Genomic DNA, 16926 nt, shown 5'->3' with positions numbered 1-16926 from the left:
GGAGTATTATTTTATTATAATGGGAATTTAAATACATTAAAAACCAACCAATTTTCAGAATTTACGATTCTTTCTCTCCTTCATCAGTTTCCAACTGCCAATGAATTTCAACAATGACATCTAGCGAAATAGGAGAAAAAGAAAGAGAAAAAAGAAAATAACATTTAAAAAAAAAAAAATTCTCCATCTACAATTTCTTGCCTGGGTTGGTGCCTCTATGATCCAGGCATGATTCTCCATGGCTCGTTAAAAGTTGGCCTAATTAAACCACCTTGTAAATATAACACAAACAAAAAGCAGCCTCAATTTTGTAAAGTTTCAGGCGTACAGGAAAACTTTCTTTCATCATTCCTGTGTGTGAAGCTCTTCTTTGTTTTCCTGTACGCCATGAATATCAATACCCAGATATTTCTTTTTCTTTCTTGTTTTTATATTCTCTGCAATGCCCTTCATGTGTTTAGTGCAAACACAACAACTTCTTTTTTGTTGAACTGTGGCTCGGAAGAAGGAGGCACTGATGCTGACGGGAGAAAATGGGAACCAGATACCAAATACCTTGTTGGGAATCATCCTCACGCCAGAGCTGAACTCCAAGACTCTTCAATCCTTTCTGATGTTCCATTTATGGATGCTAGAATTTTCAGATCTGAAGCAATCTACAACATCCCCATAAAGCCAAAAACTCGCCATTTTCTTAGGCTCTACTTTTATCCTTCTGAATACGCTGGCCTCAATATCTCCAACTCATATTTTTCAGTGGTGGCAGCAGGAGTTACCCTCCTGAATAATTTCAGTGCTTCAATCACAGCTCAATCCCTTACATATGCATACCTGATTAAAGAGTATTCTTTGCCTGCCAATGATTCTGATACTCTCAGCATCAGCTTCAAGCCATCAGATAAAGCTGTAGATGCTTTTGCTTTTGTCAATGGGATAGAGGTGACACAAATTCCTGATGATCTCTTTGGTTCAGGTGTAATGACTGGTTTTGCTGATGCTTCCATTGATGCCAAGGACGCTAATTTAGAGACCATGTATAGATTAAATGTTGCAGGACAGTATATAGCTCCAAATAAAGATTCTGGTGGTCTTGCAAGAACCTGGTATAATGATGCACCTTATATATTCAGTGCTGCAATGGGGATTGATATGGCAGCAAACAAAAGTCTTGCAATCACTTATGGGGATTTGCCCGAGTATGTAGCTCCTGTAGAAGTTTACCAAACTGCAAGAGACATGGGACCTGATTCGTCTATGAACTTGAAGTTTAATTTGACATGGTTGTTTCTAGTTGATGCCAATTTCACATACATTGTTAGGTTGCATTTTTGCGAGTTCAATTTAAGAAGAAGCAATCAGAAGACTTTCGACATTAACATTAACAATCAAACGGCTCAGGGTGGTGAGACAGCAGCTGATATAATTGGGTGGACAGGACAAATTGGAAAGCCAACATATAAAGACTACATGATCGCAGTCATTGACAAGCCAGGCGATGATCATATTCAGGTGGACTTGCACCCGTCAACCCTGTCGAAGCCTCAATATTATGATGCTTCACTCAATGGATTAGAGATATTCAAGATGAGCGATGCGAACAATAACTTGGCAGGCCCCAATCCTGAAATATCTCCAATGCTTGCCAAGGATCTGGCTAAAGGTAAACAAAAAGAATTTCAAACTTCTGGAAACGCTGTGGCAGGAGGAGCAGCAGGCGTTTGTTTGGTGGCAGCAATATGTATCATTGCCTACCAGAAGAAGAGGAGAGCCCCCAACGTAGAATCTCACACATCTAGCTGGCTGCCTCTTACCAACTCCCACAGTAGCACCAGTAAATCATCGATCTCTGGCAGGAGTACTACTAGTAGCCACCTTTCAACATTGGCTCAGGGTCTTTGTCGCCATTTCTCTCTACCTGAGATAAAAAAAGCTACGAAGAATTTCAACGAGTCTAACGTTATTGGTGTCGGAGGTTTTGGAAAGGTGTATAAAGGGATTATTGATCAAAATGTGAAAGTTGCCATTAAAAGATCAAACCCACAATCTGAACAAGGAGTTAATGAATTCGAAACTGAGATTGAGATGCTCTCAAAGTTGAGACACAAGCATCTGGTCTCATTAATTGGTTTCTGCGAGGAAGATGAAGAGATGTGCTTGGTTTACGATTATATGGCACTTGGAACTCTGAGAGAACATCTATACAACACAAAGAGACCAAAGCTCTCATGGAGACAAAGGCTGGAGATAAGCATTGGATCAGCTAGAGGACTCCATTACCTTCACACTGGAGCTAAGTACACAATCATTCATAGAGATGTTAAGACAACAAACATTCTTTTAAACGAAAATTGGATTGCAAAGGTTTCTGATTTCGGGCTCTCGAAAACCGGTCCTAATCTAGACAAAGGCCATGTTAGTACTGTGGTGAAGGGTAGTTTTGGTTACTTGGATCCTGAGTACTTCAAGAGACAACAACTGACTGAAAAATCCGATGTTTACTCATTTGGAGTTGTCCTTTTTGAGGTATTGTGTGCAAGGGCTGCTCTGAACCCAAACCTTCCAAAGGAACAAGTTAGTCTTGCAGATTGGGCCCTTCATTGCCAACGTAAAGGCATTCTTGATGATATTATTGATCCTCACATCAAGGGAAAAATTGATCCTGAATGCCTTAAAAAGTTCGCAGAAACAGCAGAGAAATGCTTGGACGATGCAGGAACAGAACGACCCAGCATGGGTGATGTTCTATGGAATCTGGAATTTGCTCTCCAATTACAAGATAATTCTGGGAGTTCAAAGCATAGTACACAAGCTGAGGCTAGTGACACTTACACTTCAAGAGAGATTCATGGAAACGGCAACATTGGAAACAATTATGAAACAGGTCGGGACTCTGATGACCCAAGTGAAGTCTTCTCTCAGATTGTCAATCCAAGAGGAAGATGAAGATAACTTTCTAAGTAATTGCTGTGAGATAACCATGGAACTCAAGATTGGATTTTTGGAGCCGTTTAATTAATGGAAACTTAAATACGGCATACAGAGTTTTAAGGCAGATTCAAATTCATCAAGAATTTTTCTGAATCTGCAATATTTTTTTTTCTTACATTAAATATTTGTAGGGTCTCATAAAAGGAAAAAACTAGAATCATTTTGTTCATATTCTTTGGTTCAATTTGTGTAAATTAGATTTTGTAATCAAATTGACTCCAATCATCAGTGTAATTTTAGAGTTTTCAATTTTGTTTCAAATCTGCTGACGAAGTGAGCTTCTTGTATTTTTCTCCTCTACAAGTAATACACAGCTGAAGCTCATGCAAATGGGTCACGTAAATTTTTTTTTTTTTCTTTTTAATCTGGTAGCCATTTGATCTATTGTAGCATACCTGTTCTGATTCTTTCTGCTGATAAGACAAATTTAATACTTATTCCCTGTGCAATCATGAATCCATATTGGGTATTGATAACTTTGAGATCCAAGGTAAACAGGGTAAGGACAGGAGGTTAGGCAAAGGTTTATGGAGAAATGAATGAACCAGACTTAGTAAACCAGGATAATAGTGATTCTGGATATAAGGTATTTTGGAGGTCTATTATGAAGATAAAAAGACAGAATGAAATCCCCATTCTTCATAATGGAAGGAGTATATATATATATATATATACTGTTGGTGGCAAATATGTTTGGTGGATATGTATCGAGAGTAGACCGTTGTACTTTTTGATAGATATTTTTTGATCCGTTCATTAATATGTTATACCCGGCCTGTTGTTGAAAAAAAAAAGAAGAAAAGGGGCCCTATATATAATTATTAGTAAATAAAATTAAAAAAATAAAATATTAATTAATTAATTAATTAAAAAAAATAAAATAAAAAAAAAAACATTTAATTAAAAGCTGTGGTTTCGGCACCTTCCCGAAACCACAGCAAAAATCAAATTGACGGACTCCGTCGTCTTCCTCATAGAGAAACCATGCTATGTTATTTGTAAAAAAAAAAAAAAAAAAAAAAAATTCCTCCGTAACCCAAATCTCCTCCTTCTCAACCCAATCAACCCATTTGGAACAGCGCTTGATATACAGACAGCCTTTGTGGCATATGTAAGGTGATCACCCGTTGAGGGTAACTCTGCATATGTGTAGAACAGCGCTTGATATACAGACAGCCTTTATGGCATATGTAAGGTGATCACCCGTTGAGGGTAACTCTGCATATGTGTAGGACCAGTATTTCATTAGCTCTTGGACCAAATATGTTATCATAGAGCCTAAGATATCAGCATTGCTATGCGGATTCTATTTTTCACAATTTATTTTATATTGATTGAATTAAATTGAATTATTTAACTTATTTATTTTAGCTAAATATATAGTACTATTAATTAACTAATCTTTACATTTTCCCCTTTATTATTTATTTATCCGCTCACTGAGTAGTTTGTACTCATCTTTTATATTTTTAATATTTCAATTACTTTTTGGTGATCCGCTCAACAGTCCTCATCTTCTTGTTTATTCTTCCTTCCACATCGTCCACTCAGAGTTTAGAGGAGGTCAGATCAATCTTAGATCTTTTGTCACTTCTTGTTGTAATTTTGAAAAATCATGTATAGATTGTACATTACAGTGAAAAATGTATTTTGTTTATTGTAAATATATTATGGATTGACTAGTCCAGCTATCAATCATCTCTTATATGTTTAATATTTTAAAATTATAGCAGGTTATTTATATTTATATGTATAAATATCAGGGAAAGTTCTATCAGTTTTCTGGATCATATCCGTCTCTACACGTTAGAGAATGGGTGTGACATAATAAATAGTAAATAATTAACTCATTTAAAATTTAGTCGGTTAAGGTCATGCAATCCCTATCCCTATCATAAGTTATATGAAAATGATAAGAGTACACGTATTAAAAATTTTATATGATTATTTGAGGTTCTAGGCTCCTCGCGTTGTAGGTGAATCTCACCCTACAAATAATTTTTATTAACCCAATATAGAGTTAATTATATAACCATATATGCAACTATGGGTATTGGGTATTTGTAGAATTGATTGCTCTATTTCTGGAAGCTGAATAATTTAGATTAGCACACAAAAATTGCAGAAATTTTCCAATATAGCCTGCTGGTTTAATTAGTGGACAATTAGTCATCAAATTGCATAATCTCTAAGTCAGGCAAACATTTCATATTGAATTATTGGTAAAAAAAAAAAAAACCCACTTTTGTCACTTCACTTGCTTAGAACTAATTAATTCATGAAAACTGGAAAGATCTCAGATGCTCTTGTAATGTGTCTCATTTGAAATGACTCCAGGATTTTCTTAAGTAATTTAATAATATAAAGCTTTCCACCAAAGTCAATAATAATAATAACAAATAAGAATACTATAATAATTATCACTATTTTACATAATTCTCATCATTTAAATAACCCATTAATAATTACTTTAATTCTTAAAAAATTAAAAATCAAATTAATTTAATTGTTAATGTATAGATATTTTGAGATAATTTTGGTATATAAGTATTGTGTCATTTACGTTAATATTTTTTTATTTAATTTATTAAAAAATAAATTGTTGTCAATAAATATTTATTTTATTTAATGTTTTAAAAACTAAAAAGGGGGAAACATATCATCAACAAATAAATTATAGTCATCCATTGTTTAGTGGAGAATATCATTAAAGGCTGCATAGATTTCCAAATTAGTAGCAAGCAATTGGACAAATATAATATTAATGAAGTGTCCATTTGAGAACAAATCAACAATTTGAGTTCTAATGGGGTCAGTAAGTAGTGACAATGAGCCTTTAACAGGCCAACTATCACATTACAAATGCTGCCAAAATCTTTTAAAAAATTAATATAATCTTAATTTTTTTATATATATAAAAAATTATTTTTTCTACTAAATTGGTGATTAGGGAACCTTAGATACTGTTGAAGAATGATAATTGCAGAACCAAGTGTCATTGTTTGTCCACATATGACATCCGAATCCAGTTCAATTATACCAAGTGCCCACTAAATTTCAATATTATCTTTGTGACGTGAGTTACGATTGACGGAATATGATAAATTTAATAATTTATATAAAATTATTAAATAATTTAAATTAATTATTTTAATTTAAATAAAAAATAAATTTAATAATTATTTAAATTAATTTGAATTGAATTATTTTAATCTTTGATTTAATATTTAAATATTTCAATACTAACTGTTTTAATTCGAAACTAAACAAAAATTCATACGGTGACAAAGTCTAGATTCTAGAGATGATAATATGATCATATTTTAATGGTAAAAGGAGCAAAAAAGAAAAAGAAGTAAAAAAGGAAAGAAAAGAAAAGAAAAGAAAAGAAAAGAAAAAGCCTCGTGAGGGTTGAATCCTTGAAAGGAAAACCCTATTAATGCAGATGCAGTAACAAAGCTATAGATAGCCGTAGTTGAAAATTGAAATGGCTATCAGTATCCCAACCATGCCCTTTCACGTCAATCATCATTCTTCAATCTCTCACCTCTTCACTATTCAAAACTGATCATTGTTATTTCATCCCCATAAAGACAAATTTTAGCCCTGGACTTCAATTATTTATTTCTCTCTCTAGTTATTTTTTTGATTAATTCGTTCAATATTTTCTATTTTATTGATTGAAAAATATTTATTTTGAATCTTTGATTTAAAGAACAATGGGTTATTTAAGAGATTTTTTTGGTCCATGATTTAATATAAAGTAAATAAAAAGTAATGATTAGGTGCAAGCAGGAGTAGGTAATCATGTCTGATTAATGGATTAGGGGATTAATGGTAAAAATTTGATGAGCAACAAAATTGGGATAAGCAGAGAGAATCTCTGTAGAGGTCAACTGTGTGCTGACACGGTCCCCACCACAAACCCTAATTTTCACTGCTAATTGGTAAACACTAACAGACAACCAAAGCTCTGCATTTCCTTGGGACAAGTGTCTAATGCCTTATCTACGTGGCACTTATCACTGCCGTCAATGTCCACAAAGCCTATCTTGGGATGTTCCCTGTCCAGAGTGGAATTTTGGGCCCACCTTTCTCTAACACTTTGACAAAGTATCTATCCATTCATATAGATTAAATATAGAAAAAAAAAATTATCATTAAAGAAAAATGAAATTATAAAGTTGAAAAAGAGCAAAAAAATAAAAAATAAAGGAATTATAACTGTGTCTTTTGGTGGGACCCATCTTAGGATCTTTGACAGAGACGTCTGTTTCATTGTTTCTCTCTGCCACTGGACAGTGCTTTCGCTCTCTCTCTCTCTCTCTCTCTCTCTCTCTCTCTATCTGTTGGATTCTTTTGGCTTTTTTTTTCTTGTTATTGTTTTTAAATTTTGATTTGTTTATGTTGTTTTGAGTTAAAGAGCGACTTTGTTTTCTTTTGAGCCATTTTAACAAATCCTAGAAAGAGAACTCGAGTCTTCTCTTTCACACTATGGTATAGACCTTCTTTATAGGATCTCACTTAAAAAAAATTAACAAATACCTGTTTTTATCTGTCTTCTTTGGTTTAGTTCCTTGGAAAATTGGCTATTTTTTTCATCTGGGTAGTTCTTTGATTTCAGTATGAAGCCTTTCAGCCTCGCTCTGCTTCTGTTTTGAAAAACATTTTGATGGTGCAAAGGTATCGAGTTTTGATTAATACCCATTTGAGGATATGCCATTATGGAAATGGTTTTTTGGGTATTTTGTCCTTGTGCTGGTAGTCTGAGCCTTTGAGCTGTCTTCCTGATGTACTTGGTTTTAGGGGTTTGTAAGGGTTTTAACAATTGACAATTGGTTCGTTAAGTTTTTAGATGAATATGGAAGAGATCGAGGAAGCAAACAAGGCAGCTGTTGAGAGCTGCCATAGAGTTGTTGGCCTCCTTTGTCAACCCAGAGATCAAGTTCCTGGAAGGAACTTGATGATGGAAACTGAAGAGACTGTGTCTAAGTTTAAGAGAGTAGTGTCTCTTCTAAGCAATAGTTTTGGTCATGGAAGAGTGAGAAAGATGAAGAAGTTTAGACCATCTTTGCCTCTAAACATCTTCTTAGATAGCCCCAATTGCACAACAGTTTTGGCACCAAAGCCCCTCCAGATGGTCCCTGCTAATTTTCTTGAAACCCCAGTTACTGAAATGGATTCCAAGTCTAAATCTTGTATGCAAACAACCACCCAGAAATGTTTTATTGAGAACCCAGTACTTGAAATGAACTCAAATGCTAGGCCTCCACTCCAAAATCCCCAAATAAAACCATCACAACACTACCAGTTCCTTCAACAACAGCAGCAAATACAGAGGATGCAGTTTCAGCAGCAGCAACAACTGAAATATCAAGCTGATATGATGTACTCTAGGAGTAACAGTGGCATTAATCTTAAATTTGATGGGTCTACTTGCACACAAGCCATGTCATCAACAAGATCATACATATCATCCCTGAGCATGGATGGTGCTGTGGCTAACTTTAATGGAGATTCATTCCATTTGATAGGTGTGCCTCAGTCATCTGATCATATCTCACAACAGACAAAGAGAAGGTGTTCTGGTAGAGGAGAAGATGGCAGTGTGAAATGTGGAAGCACTGGTAAATGTCATTGTTCAAAGAGAAGGTCAGACTCAATTCTCTATCTCATTCTCTAATTCTGCTGTATTATGCTTATGCTGAGATAAATTTCCTTTGTTTTCTGCTTCTAGGAAACTGAGGGTGAAGAGATCCATAAAGGTGCCTGCTATTAGTAACAAAGTTGCAGATATTCCTCCTGATGAGTATTCATGGAGGAAATATGGCCAAAAGCCAATTAAGGGTTCTCCACATCCCAGGTATTTATCTAATTAAAGATTTATTATTAAAAAGCACCTCTGGTTTAATTTTTCATGTTCTTGAATTGCTCTTATGCATATCAATGATGAGCTAAGCTACCCTAAGTTGTTGCTATTGACCTGGACATGCACTTTTGAAATCATTATTTTTGCTCTGTTGATATGATTCCAACTGGGTTTCGAACTTGAGATATTGGTCCGAATGAGCTAAAACTCATAGCTTGAAACAAATTTTTAATGCAGGGGATATTACAAATGCAGCAGTTTGAGAGGTTGCCCAGCCAGGAAGCATGTTGAGAGATGCCTGGAAGATCCATCAATGTTAATTGTCACTTATGAAGGTGAGCATAATCATTCCAGATTACTCTCATCACAATCTGCCTACACATGAAACTTAGAAGATATCTTCATTCAAACTTACCCCAAGAGCTCAAATCTCCAAATGTTCCAAGTCCAACAGAAACTGGTTTCTCTGTATTTGTGAATTACTACTGTATATAATATGTGATTCGAATCCGTGACAACAAACGATGGATCAGATTTATGGTTAGTTGACAGTTGGGTTCGCACGGTTTGAGCTGCTCTTATATAGAATAGGGTTTAAAAATTGTAAACTTGTGCTACCTTAAATATCTAAGTTACATTTCTTCCGCCTTGTGCAAGTATCTCTCTGTTGAACTCATGGGTTTCCAAATGAAGGACACACGCATAGAATGAAATTTGAATCTCACTTGTATAATTATAATTATGCTTCTTGAGTTGACTGATGCTTGAAGTCATGCGGCGGATGGATATTATCTTCATCCATGGCTGAACAAAAATGGGAGAAAATCAATTGTACCATTTCATTTCCCCGTGTGCATGTATAATCTTCTCAGGTTTCCGACAATTATAAGTTTTTACATAGTTCAGTGATGTCGTTCACTGTCTTTGCATGATGTTCTGATAATAACACCCCTGTCTTCTCAAAATCTGAACACTCAGAATCAGTTGTACCAGAAGTGCAGCTATGGTTGAAGAGCAGTGCATTAATGGAAGAAATCCCTCCTAGCCTAGGTCCTGGCAGATTTTAAAACATGAAAAGTTGTCCATTCCCACTTCTGAATTCCATATAAGCTCTATAGAGAGAGCATTAAGAAGTTTAGTGTCATCTAATATTGCTTTCTCGACACCTTTTTCTTTTATTATTATTATTTTATAATTTTAACAAAACCTACAATTTGAAAAAAAAAAAAAGAAAAGAAAAACTTAATCTACGATATTTATAATTTAATAGAGGTATTTTGATCGATTATATATATAAAATATTTAATAATTATTAAACACGTTTTCATATAAATTTTAGGTAAGATTATATTCATATCTTATTTAGAAGAAGTGAAAGCCGTCCAAGGCAAGAATTAATGATAAAGGAATGGTTGATGGATTTTGTATAAGCTCTATTTATGGATTATATGTAAATATTTGTGATTGATGATCAATAAACATCAATCAATTTCAATTCTTTTATTATGATGATGTCCAAACTAGGTTGGCCCTAAATCAATTTTAATCCGTTTCTGTGCTAAATGGTAAATTAATTGAATATTTTAATTTATCTTCCATTATATTTAAAAATATATTAAATTTAAGTCCTTTTCCGTTAATTATAGATTTTGTTACTTTCATATGTTTTTGTGAAAAAAATAAATAAATGAAGTGATAGAGGAAAGGGAATTTTATATTAAAATTGATCCAAAATAAAGTTAAATATGCACTTATTATAGTCACATTTTATAACCTAATCTGATTTAGTTCAGTGATTAATTGAGATTCGAATTCCCAATTTCCAAATCCGCTGCTAAAAAAAATGAAAAATTAGCGCTTCTGTTACTGACATGCACAAAGGGGAAAAGAATGAGATCCTTAGAGCATTCAAAGAAGAAAAAACTATCATCAGGAGTGTTCATGCCCAGCACTAAAAAGGGTGAAAAAAATGTTTAAGTTACAACCTCAGCAATCTCAAAATCAAGCCATGTCAATGATCACCTTCAGAAAAACTACTCGTCAAGGTTTCAAAGAACTAAGACAGCAGACACCTACATCAGTTGAGACAACAAATTTGGTCCAAGATGATAGAATCATCACCTCTTTTCATATGTAACATCACAAGTAAATTATGTAACTTACAAAACATATACAATTCACATTGACACAAAACACTTTAAACAAAAAGCATTGCAGCTGAAAAGGAAGCAGGCTATTCCCTATCAAAACAACATCCAATATCGTAACTAAGGAAATTCAAAATGTTTTCCTCACTTTAGAGTTAGTAAAATCCAGCTGTTTACGCCTCAACTCATATGTCTTCGTTTGTCTCCTCGGCTATCATATCGGGAACTGCTCTTGCTGTAACATTTTCCCGTTTAGGTCTGTCCTTGGCCTTGCGACTGCGAGTGCCGTTAGTGGTATGTGCACTGTTCTGAACCTTGTTTTTGGCTATGATGGCAGTATTCAAGTCTTCTTTGTGGTTGCCTAGGCTGTGTCTGTGCCGAGCACAATGTTTCCCCACCTCATCGTTCGATGGCTGGATTGCATCACCGCAGCTCTTTCTCCGGCTTAGTTTTGGTGAAACTGGTTGAGTCAATGGCAGCTGGCAACAAATAAATAATACTATCATCATCCAACAAAGGCTACCAGTAGAATTTATACCTAAATGATCATGCATACATAATAAATTAATGATGTTCAATTTTTTTAACAATTCTAAATTAAGAGGCTAGAAACACTGCAGCTGACAGCTTGTATTCATTAATTTACTAATATCTAATATTTTGAAGAGCAAAGTCGGGGTTGATTTCATCAAAAGAACTGCTCAAACCTAAAAGCTTGAGCTTGTGGGCAAGGACAACCACAAAATAATAATTTTGAAATCTAACAGATTTAGCTTAAATAAATTCCCCCAACGCTTATACAAGTTATATGCCACCACTAGCCGTTCTGCAAGTCAAACTAAGTCCAGAGTAAAATATCTATTCCACTTCACTGTTGCAAATAAATCCTAATGCAAGTTTCATTAACTAATCTGAAGTGCTATATCCAGTCATTGCTCGGTAGTAGTTAGTACTATTCTTCTGTGTAAAGTGATGGCTTTACCAGCTCCTTGGTGCATCTTCAACATTTATGAACCATACAGAAATGAGAATGTCCTGATCAGAATACCTTCTTGAGTTCAACCTTAGGTGGAGGTGGCTCATAGTAGAAACTAGGAACGGGTTTTGCTTTGACCACCATGCTCTTTCTAAGCTGCTTGATGTCTGCTTGCTGCTCTTCCTAAAATAAAGAAGAAAAGTTTAAGGCACACAAACACGCATCATATACAAGACTAAAGAAAGCAATCTACCTTGGATCTTGCCTCAGCCTGGTTTCGCTCTTCTTCCAAAGCTCGGTGCTTTTCCTCTAGTTTTGTGTAAAACTGGTTGACAATAATAAAGAAACTAACTTGTGAGATCAATGCAAAGTTGTCGATAAAGAAAAAGTTCGAGGAACACGTTTTCTACAATCGTTTAATCAGTAAAATACCTCCTTTCGTCTCTCCGCGCGTGCAGCAGATTTAAAGGTAGGAGCTGTTCCAATGGTTACAGATTTTACAGTTCTCACTGATGCAGCAGTACTAAATATAACTAAGGACTACTGATCCAGAAATGACAAAGTCAGATTTTATATGTAACATAAATCTAAAGAAAGCCTTTCTTTTTCTTTCTTCCCTCCTTTTGGCTGGTAAATTACTGTAAAAATACACTAAATTCTCAAAAGGAAAATTGCTTAATCTGGAAAAGGATACGAGGATGCAACAGACCAATTATCTTCTTCATCAAGAAGCTTCTTATTGTCAGGGTACAGTGGCTTCCTTGCTGTAGAAGGTGAATTTGACTGAAGGAAATGACATAAGTTTTAGTGTCAGGGCCATATCCAAATATAAATATAAAGGCATTACACCACTAATTCAGGGAGGAAAGAAATCCATTAATCTTTCTGAATTCAATCTATGCTTCAGCTGTACAAATAACAAACTTCAAAGGCAAATGCAAATTGCGAACTATATTATATGGTTATATCGATGGCTAAGGCCCACCAAGGCAGTAAAGTCGTACTTTATATAGAGCTGAGGATCTAGGTTGAATTAAATCCAACATCAAACAATCATGTGGATTTTGAACATATTATTACCAAATGAGCAGCTCCCTGTGTCATAAAAGTTCTAAACAAAGTTCTCCAAGCCAAGTACTAGCTCAACACAATTTAATAATCACTCACATGCATATATGTAAAAGTAATTTAAAAAACGCCAGATAAAATGGGGGAGAAAAACCTCAAAAATGGCAGGTGCATTGGTAAGAAAACAGTGAATGTCACTTGTATCTCTAAACATTATGTTCCAAATATCTGAAAGAAAATTTCATCCAAAAGAGGGTCTAGATTAAATATGAGAAATTTGCAGAAAGTTATAACAGGAAACAGCATGTTATTTCCAGTTTAAAAAACATCAAGTGCTTACTAAAGTTCATTTCAGAAAACCTTCAATTTCCCCATTCCTGTCTATCTCCCAATCCCAAAGTCCACTTATAGCAATCTTAATCAAATCTCAAACAGATCAATTGAGTTTGGTTCAAGGCTCTCCCTGAGTTAATAGCATCATTTCAGCAACCCTTGGGCAAATAATGGAAAGCAGGGTGACAGAATTACCACAAAGCTGTTGAGAACTCTAATTACCTGTGAATTCTTTGTAGCAATAGGGGAGCTCACATTATTCACATTCGTTGAAGTGTTCACACTTGCACGTTTTTCAGTTGCCAGAGCAAATGGCTGTGGGACAGTATGATGCCCCCGTGCGCTTCTGGCTGCACCAGATTTTGAAGCAGGGAAGCTTGGAGTTTTATCATTGCTTGACTTCTGAGCACCGGCCTTTTCATTTTTAGCCTCAGCTTGGTCAGGATCAAAATTTGTGCTTTTGACACCAAGCACATCTTGTTCCTCATCATGGTTCGCAACAACTGAATCTTCTGCACTGCATTCCGCCTCATAGTCCTTTGCTTCAACACTATGTCCTGAAGTTTTAGGAAGAGCATGGACTTTCTCATGAGAGACACCATTTGACTTCACTAGAACACCATTTGACTTCACTAGAACACCATTTGGCTTCCGATCCATTTCTTAGTCTGTGAGTTCCAATCCCATCAAACTGAAAAAATTGCAATATTCTTAGCATCAAAATGCTTCATAAAGCAGCATGTTTAGCTTGTAATAGATAATAAAACTTTTTTTTGTAAGAGACCAAAAAATAAATAAATAAAACAGCATATAAAACAAAATTTACTATTTCATGAATGTCAAGCGGTCAAATTTAGTTAAAACAAATAGAAACAGCCAAATAAGTTGAATTTGATAAGCCACCTTTAACACTTTTATCCATAAGTTGAAGCCAAATAAATCTAATTATTTAATTGAGTAAAAGATAAACTACATACAATTTTGAGAACGTAATTTGAAAATGTTTATCGAAAAAGCCGAGCAGATAAGATTTGAAAAGACTAATAAACAGTCAATTCAAGTTAAGAAGAGAAAAGGTTAACAGAAATCTACTAAGTACATGAGCGCATGTATTACTCCGGGATCATCACAAAATAAATTAAACTATAACTAGCAACACCGAAAACTAGAGTGGAATGCACAGAGCCACTAGTAAACACAAAAAAGATGCAATCCTGATGCCTAGGCTTAATAAAGATAAAAGATAATGGCAGGAAAGATCAATTACTCCAAAATATGCATAAATTGTTTGTACAAGACCGATAAGGTAACTTTTCTCCTAATCTAGTTTCATAGTTTCATGCCACAAGTATTTACCACATGCACACATATAAGAAGAACTTAGGTTCAGTCGATATTTTCTTAATCTTTTTTTCTTTAGACCATATTATTTTCACTATTTTCCTAACAAAAATCCACAGGAGAATTAAAAAAAGCAAAGATGGTATAGATCAAACCAAAATAATATGCAAGTAGACTTTAATGAATCAAGAAACAAAGGGCAGATGATTATATTCCTAGGAGGTTGATTAAAAAAAGAAAATAACAATAATTTGAAGATAAAAGGCTGATGAGAGGGCTAAAACCAGGTTTAAAAAAAATCTCTCATGCTTTAAAAGCTAAAGACAATTGAAAGAAAGCGGAAAGGCGCAGAGAAAAATATGGCAATAAACACAAGAAGATAAACCGAAACAGCAACAAAGAAAAGACCCAACTTCACATTCAAACTGATAATTTCTCAGCACCCAGAATAATATAGAGTGAGAGAACACTTAAACCACAGAAAAAGCTCATTTCTAAAAATTAATGAACCTCCAAAACACCTCAAAAATTACCCAAAAAGAGAGGGGGAGCTCGTTTATCAGCCAACAGTGAGCTCAAATGTGAGAAGGAAAAGCTACCCAGAGAGCAGAAACCCAAAGGAAGGAAAGCAGAACCTCAAAAAGAGAAAATCAAAGATCAAATAAAGAACCTTGTAGATCGAACCACATTGCTTTTGGTCAAGAAAACAGAGCTATCACCAAGAAGAAAAAAACCAAAAACAGTAAGAAGTTGATAAGATTCCTTACAATTCCGGTCCGATCTGAGAGGATCTTGAGCTTCTGTCTTCCTCTCACCGCGTTTCTCTCTATCTCTATTTCTCTCTCTAAAAGAATAAAAAAGAAAAAGAAGCAAAAAATATGCTTTCTGTGATTTTGGTTTTTAATAGCGAGAGGCTTAAAACTGTTTTATGTTTATGCTAGAGCGGTTTTTTTCAGTTTTGACGGCGTTATATAACTGAAGCTGGATTATTTATAGTTCTTGAGTTTTTTTTTTTTTAAATTGTTATTTTATTTCATTAATAAATATATATATATATATATATATTTAAATGTGCATAATAATGTCTCACATATAATATATTAAATTAAAGAAATGAAATTTTAAAAAATAATAATAAATAATTATTTATAATATAAAAATAATTTTTATAATAATTTATAAAAGCATAAGGGGAATAGGCAGAGAATAAAATTTGTTTATTATGTCAACACTAACGTGGAGAGATTTTTGCTTATCTATACAACGTTAAGTGACGGCAAAATATTGGAGGCCGAATTTTACCTAAATAGCACAGCACCGACGACGACGTGATGGATTGGTGGCGAAAAGACACGTATGAGCAAAACCAAAAGTAGAGAAAATATAGTGTATAGCAATTATTCTGTACATTAAATGATAAGCTAAATAAGTCTGTCTATATATGATTATTGAAATTATTTAAAATATTTATAAAAAAATTATTATTCAACTTATAAATATTATCACTATCTGCTTAAAAAAATTATCATTATTAATAAATTAATCACTTTATTATCCATCAAAATATTTTTATTTTTTATTTCCATCAATAAAATAATTTTTTATTCTTTTTTTTATAAAAAATAAAAAAAATTAAAATTTTATTTTATTTTTAAATAAAAAATTTTATTTTAATTTTAAAAAAATATTTTTTTTTTATTTCCATTAATGAAATAGTTTCTTATTTGTTTTAAAGAAAAATATAAAGAAAATGATGATAAAAAACCACCACCTCCTTTCCTTTAAAAATTTAAAAAGAAAAAAATGAATGATTTAATATTTTAATATATTTTCAATGAGAGAAATAGATAAAAAATTATTTCATAAATAAAAATAATAATAATAAATATTTTAATAAATTTTTTAAAATTAAGTGATTGACTTGTTATTAATAATAATATTTAAAAATTAAATAATAAATTTTTCTATTTATAATTATAAATTTTATAAAATCCACTTAAATATATCCATTATTTATTACTCTATCCTTTATTAACAATGGATCATAATGAAAAAAGAAATCCTGTAAGTGTTACTACAACAATAGAAAATTATACTATAGTAGGTAGTTCAATTCAATTTTGGAAGGTTGGATGGATTTTTGGGTTAGGGTTCTTCCTTTCTAGATTAGGGCTTGAATTCCCTAGCCAAAATCTTAACCAAAT

General features: G+C 33.6%; 3 protein-coding genes across 4 annotated transcripts; 2 read left to right on the top strand and 1 right to left on the bottom strand.

Moving 5' to 3' along the window:
* The first annotated feature begins 387 nt into the window (after positions 1 to 387).
* LOC110623715 (receptor-like protein kinase ANXUR1) lies at positions 388 to 7387 on the top strand. Of its 2 annotated transcripts, XM_043959931.1 has the most exons (2): positions 388 to 2785; positions 7186 to 7387. In XM_043959931.1, the coding sequence occupies exons 1-2, from the start codon at positions 388 to 390 to the stop codon at positions 7383 to 7385; spliced, it is 2598 nt and encodes an 865-aa protein (XP_043815866.1). In that variant the 3' UTR covers positions 7386 to 7387. The 2 variants fall into 2 exon arrangements, with proteins under 2 accessions (XP_043815866.1, XP_021624426.1); XM_021768734.1 differs by lacking the exon at positions 7186 to 7387 and having other exon boundaries at positions 388 to 2943.
* Positions 7388 to 7437: 50 nt separating this feature from the next.
* On the top strand, positions 7438 to 9599 carry LOC110622177 (probable WRKY transcription factor 39). Its single transcript, XM_021766598.2, has 3 exons — positions 7438 to 8640; positions 8726 to 8851; positions 9095 to 9599. Exons 1-3 carry the CDS (start codon positions 7844 to 7846, stop codon positions 9240 to 9242), a joined length of 1071 nt encoding a protein of 356 aa, XP_021622290.1. The 5' UTR covers positions 7438 to 7843; the 3' UTR covers positions 9243 to 9599.
* A 1171-nt stretch (positions 9600 to 10770) lies between these two features.
* LOC110623136 (protein WVD2-like 1) lies at positions 10771 to 15643 on the bottom strand. The gene is made up of 7 exons (XM_021768039.2): positions 15490 to 15643; positions 13604 to 14072; positions 12675 to 12763; positions 12413 to 12503; positions 12234 to 12305; positions 12053 to 12163; positions 10771 to 11483 (listed from the first exon to the last, which is right to left on the bottom strand). The coding sequence occupies exons 2-7, from the start codon at positions 14039 to 14041 to the stop codon at positions 11190 to 11192; spliced, it is 1095 nt and encodes a 364-aa protein (XP_021623731.1). The 5' UTR covers positions 14042 to 14072; positions 15490 to 15643; the 3' UTR covers positions 10771 to 11189.
* Between the last annotated feature and the right edge of the window lie 1283 nt (positions 15644 to 16926).

The sequence above is a fragment of the Manihot esculenta genome, chromosome 9 (genome assembly GCF_001659605.2).
Source record: "Manihot esculenta cultivar AM560-2 chromosome 9, M.esculenta_v8, whole genome shotgun sequence".
Lineage (NCBI taxonomy): Eukaryota > Viridiplantae > Streptophyta > Magnoliopsida > Malpighiales > Euphorbiaceae > Manihot > Manihot esculenta.
The sequence above is the reverse complement of the archived record's forward strand: the minus strand, read 5'-3'. Positions and strand labels throughout refer to the sequence as shown.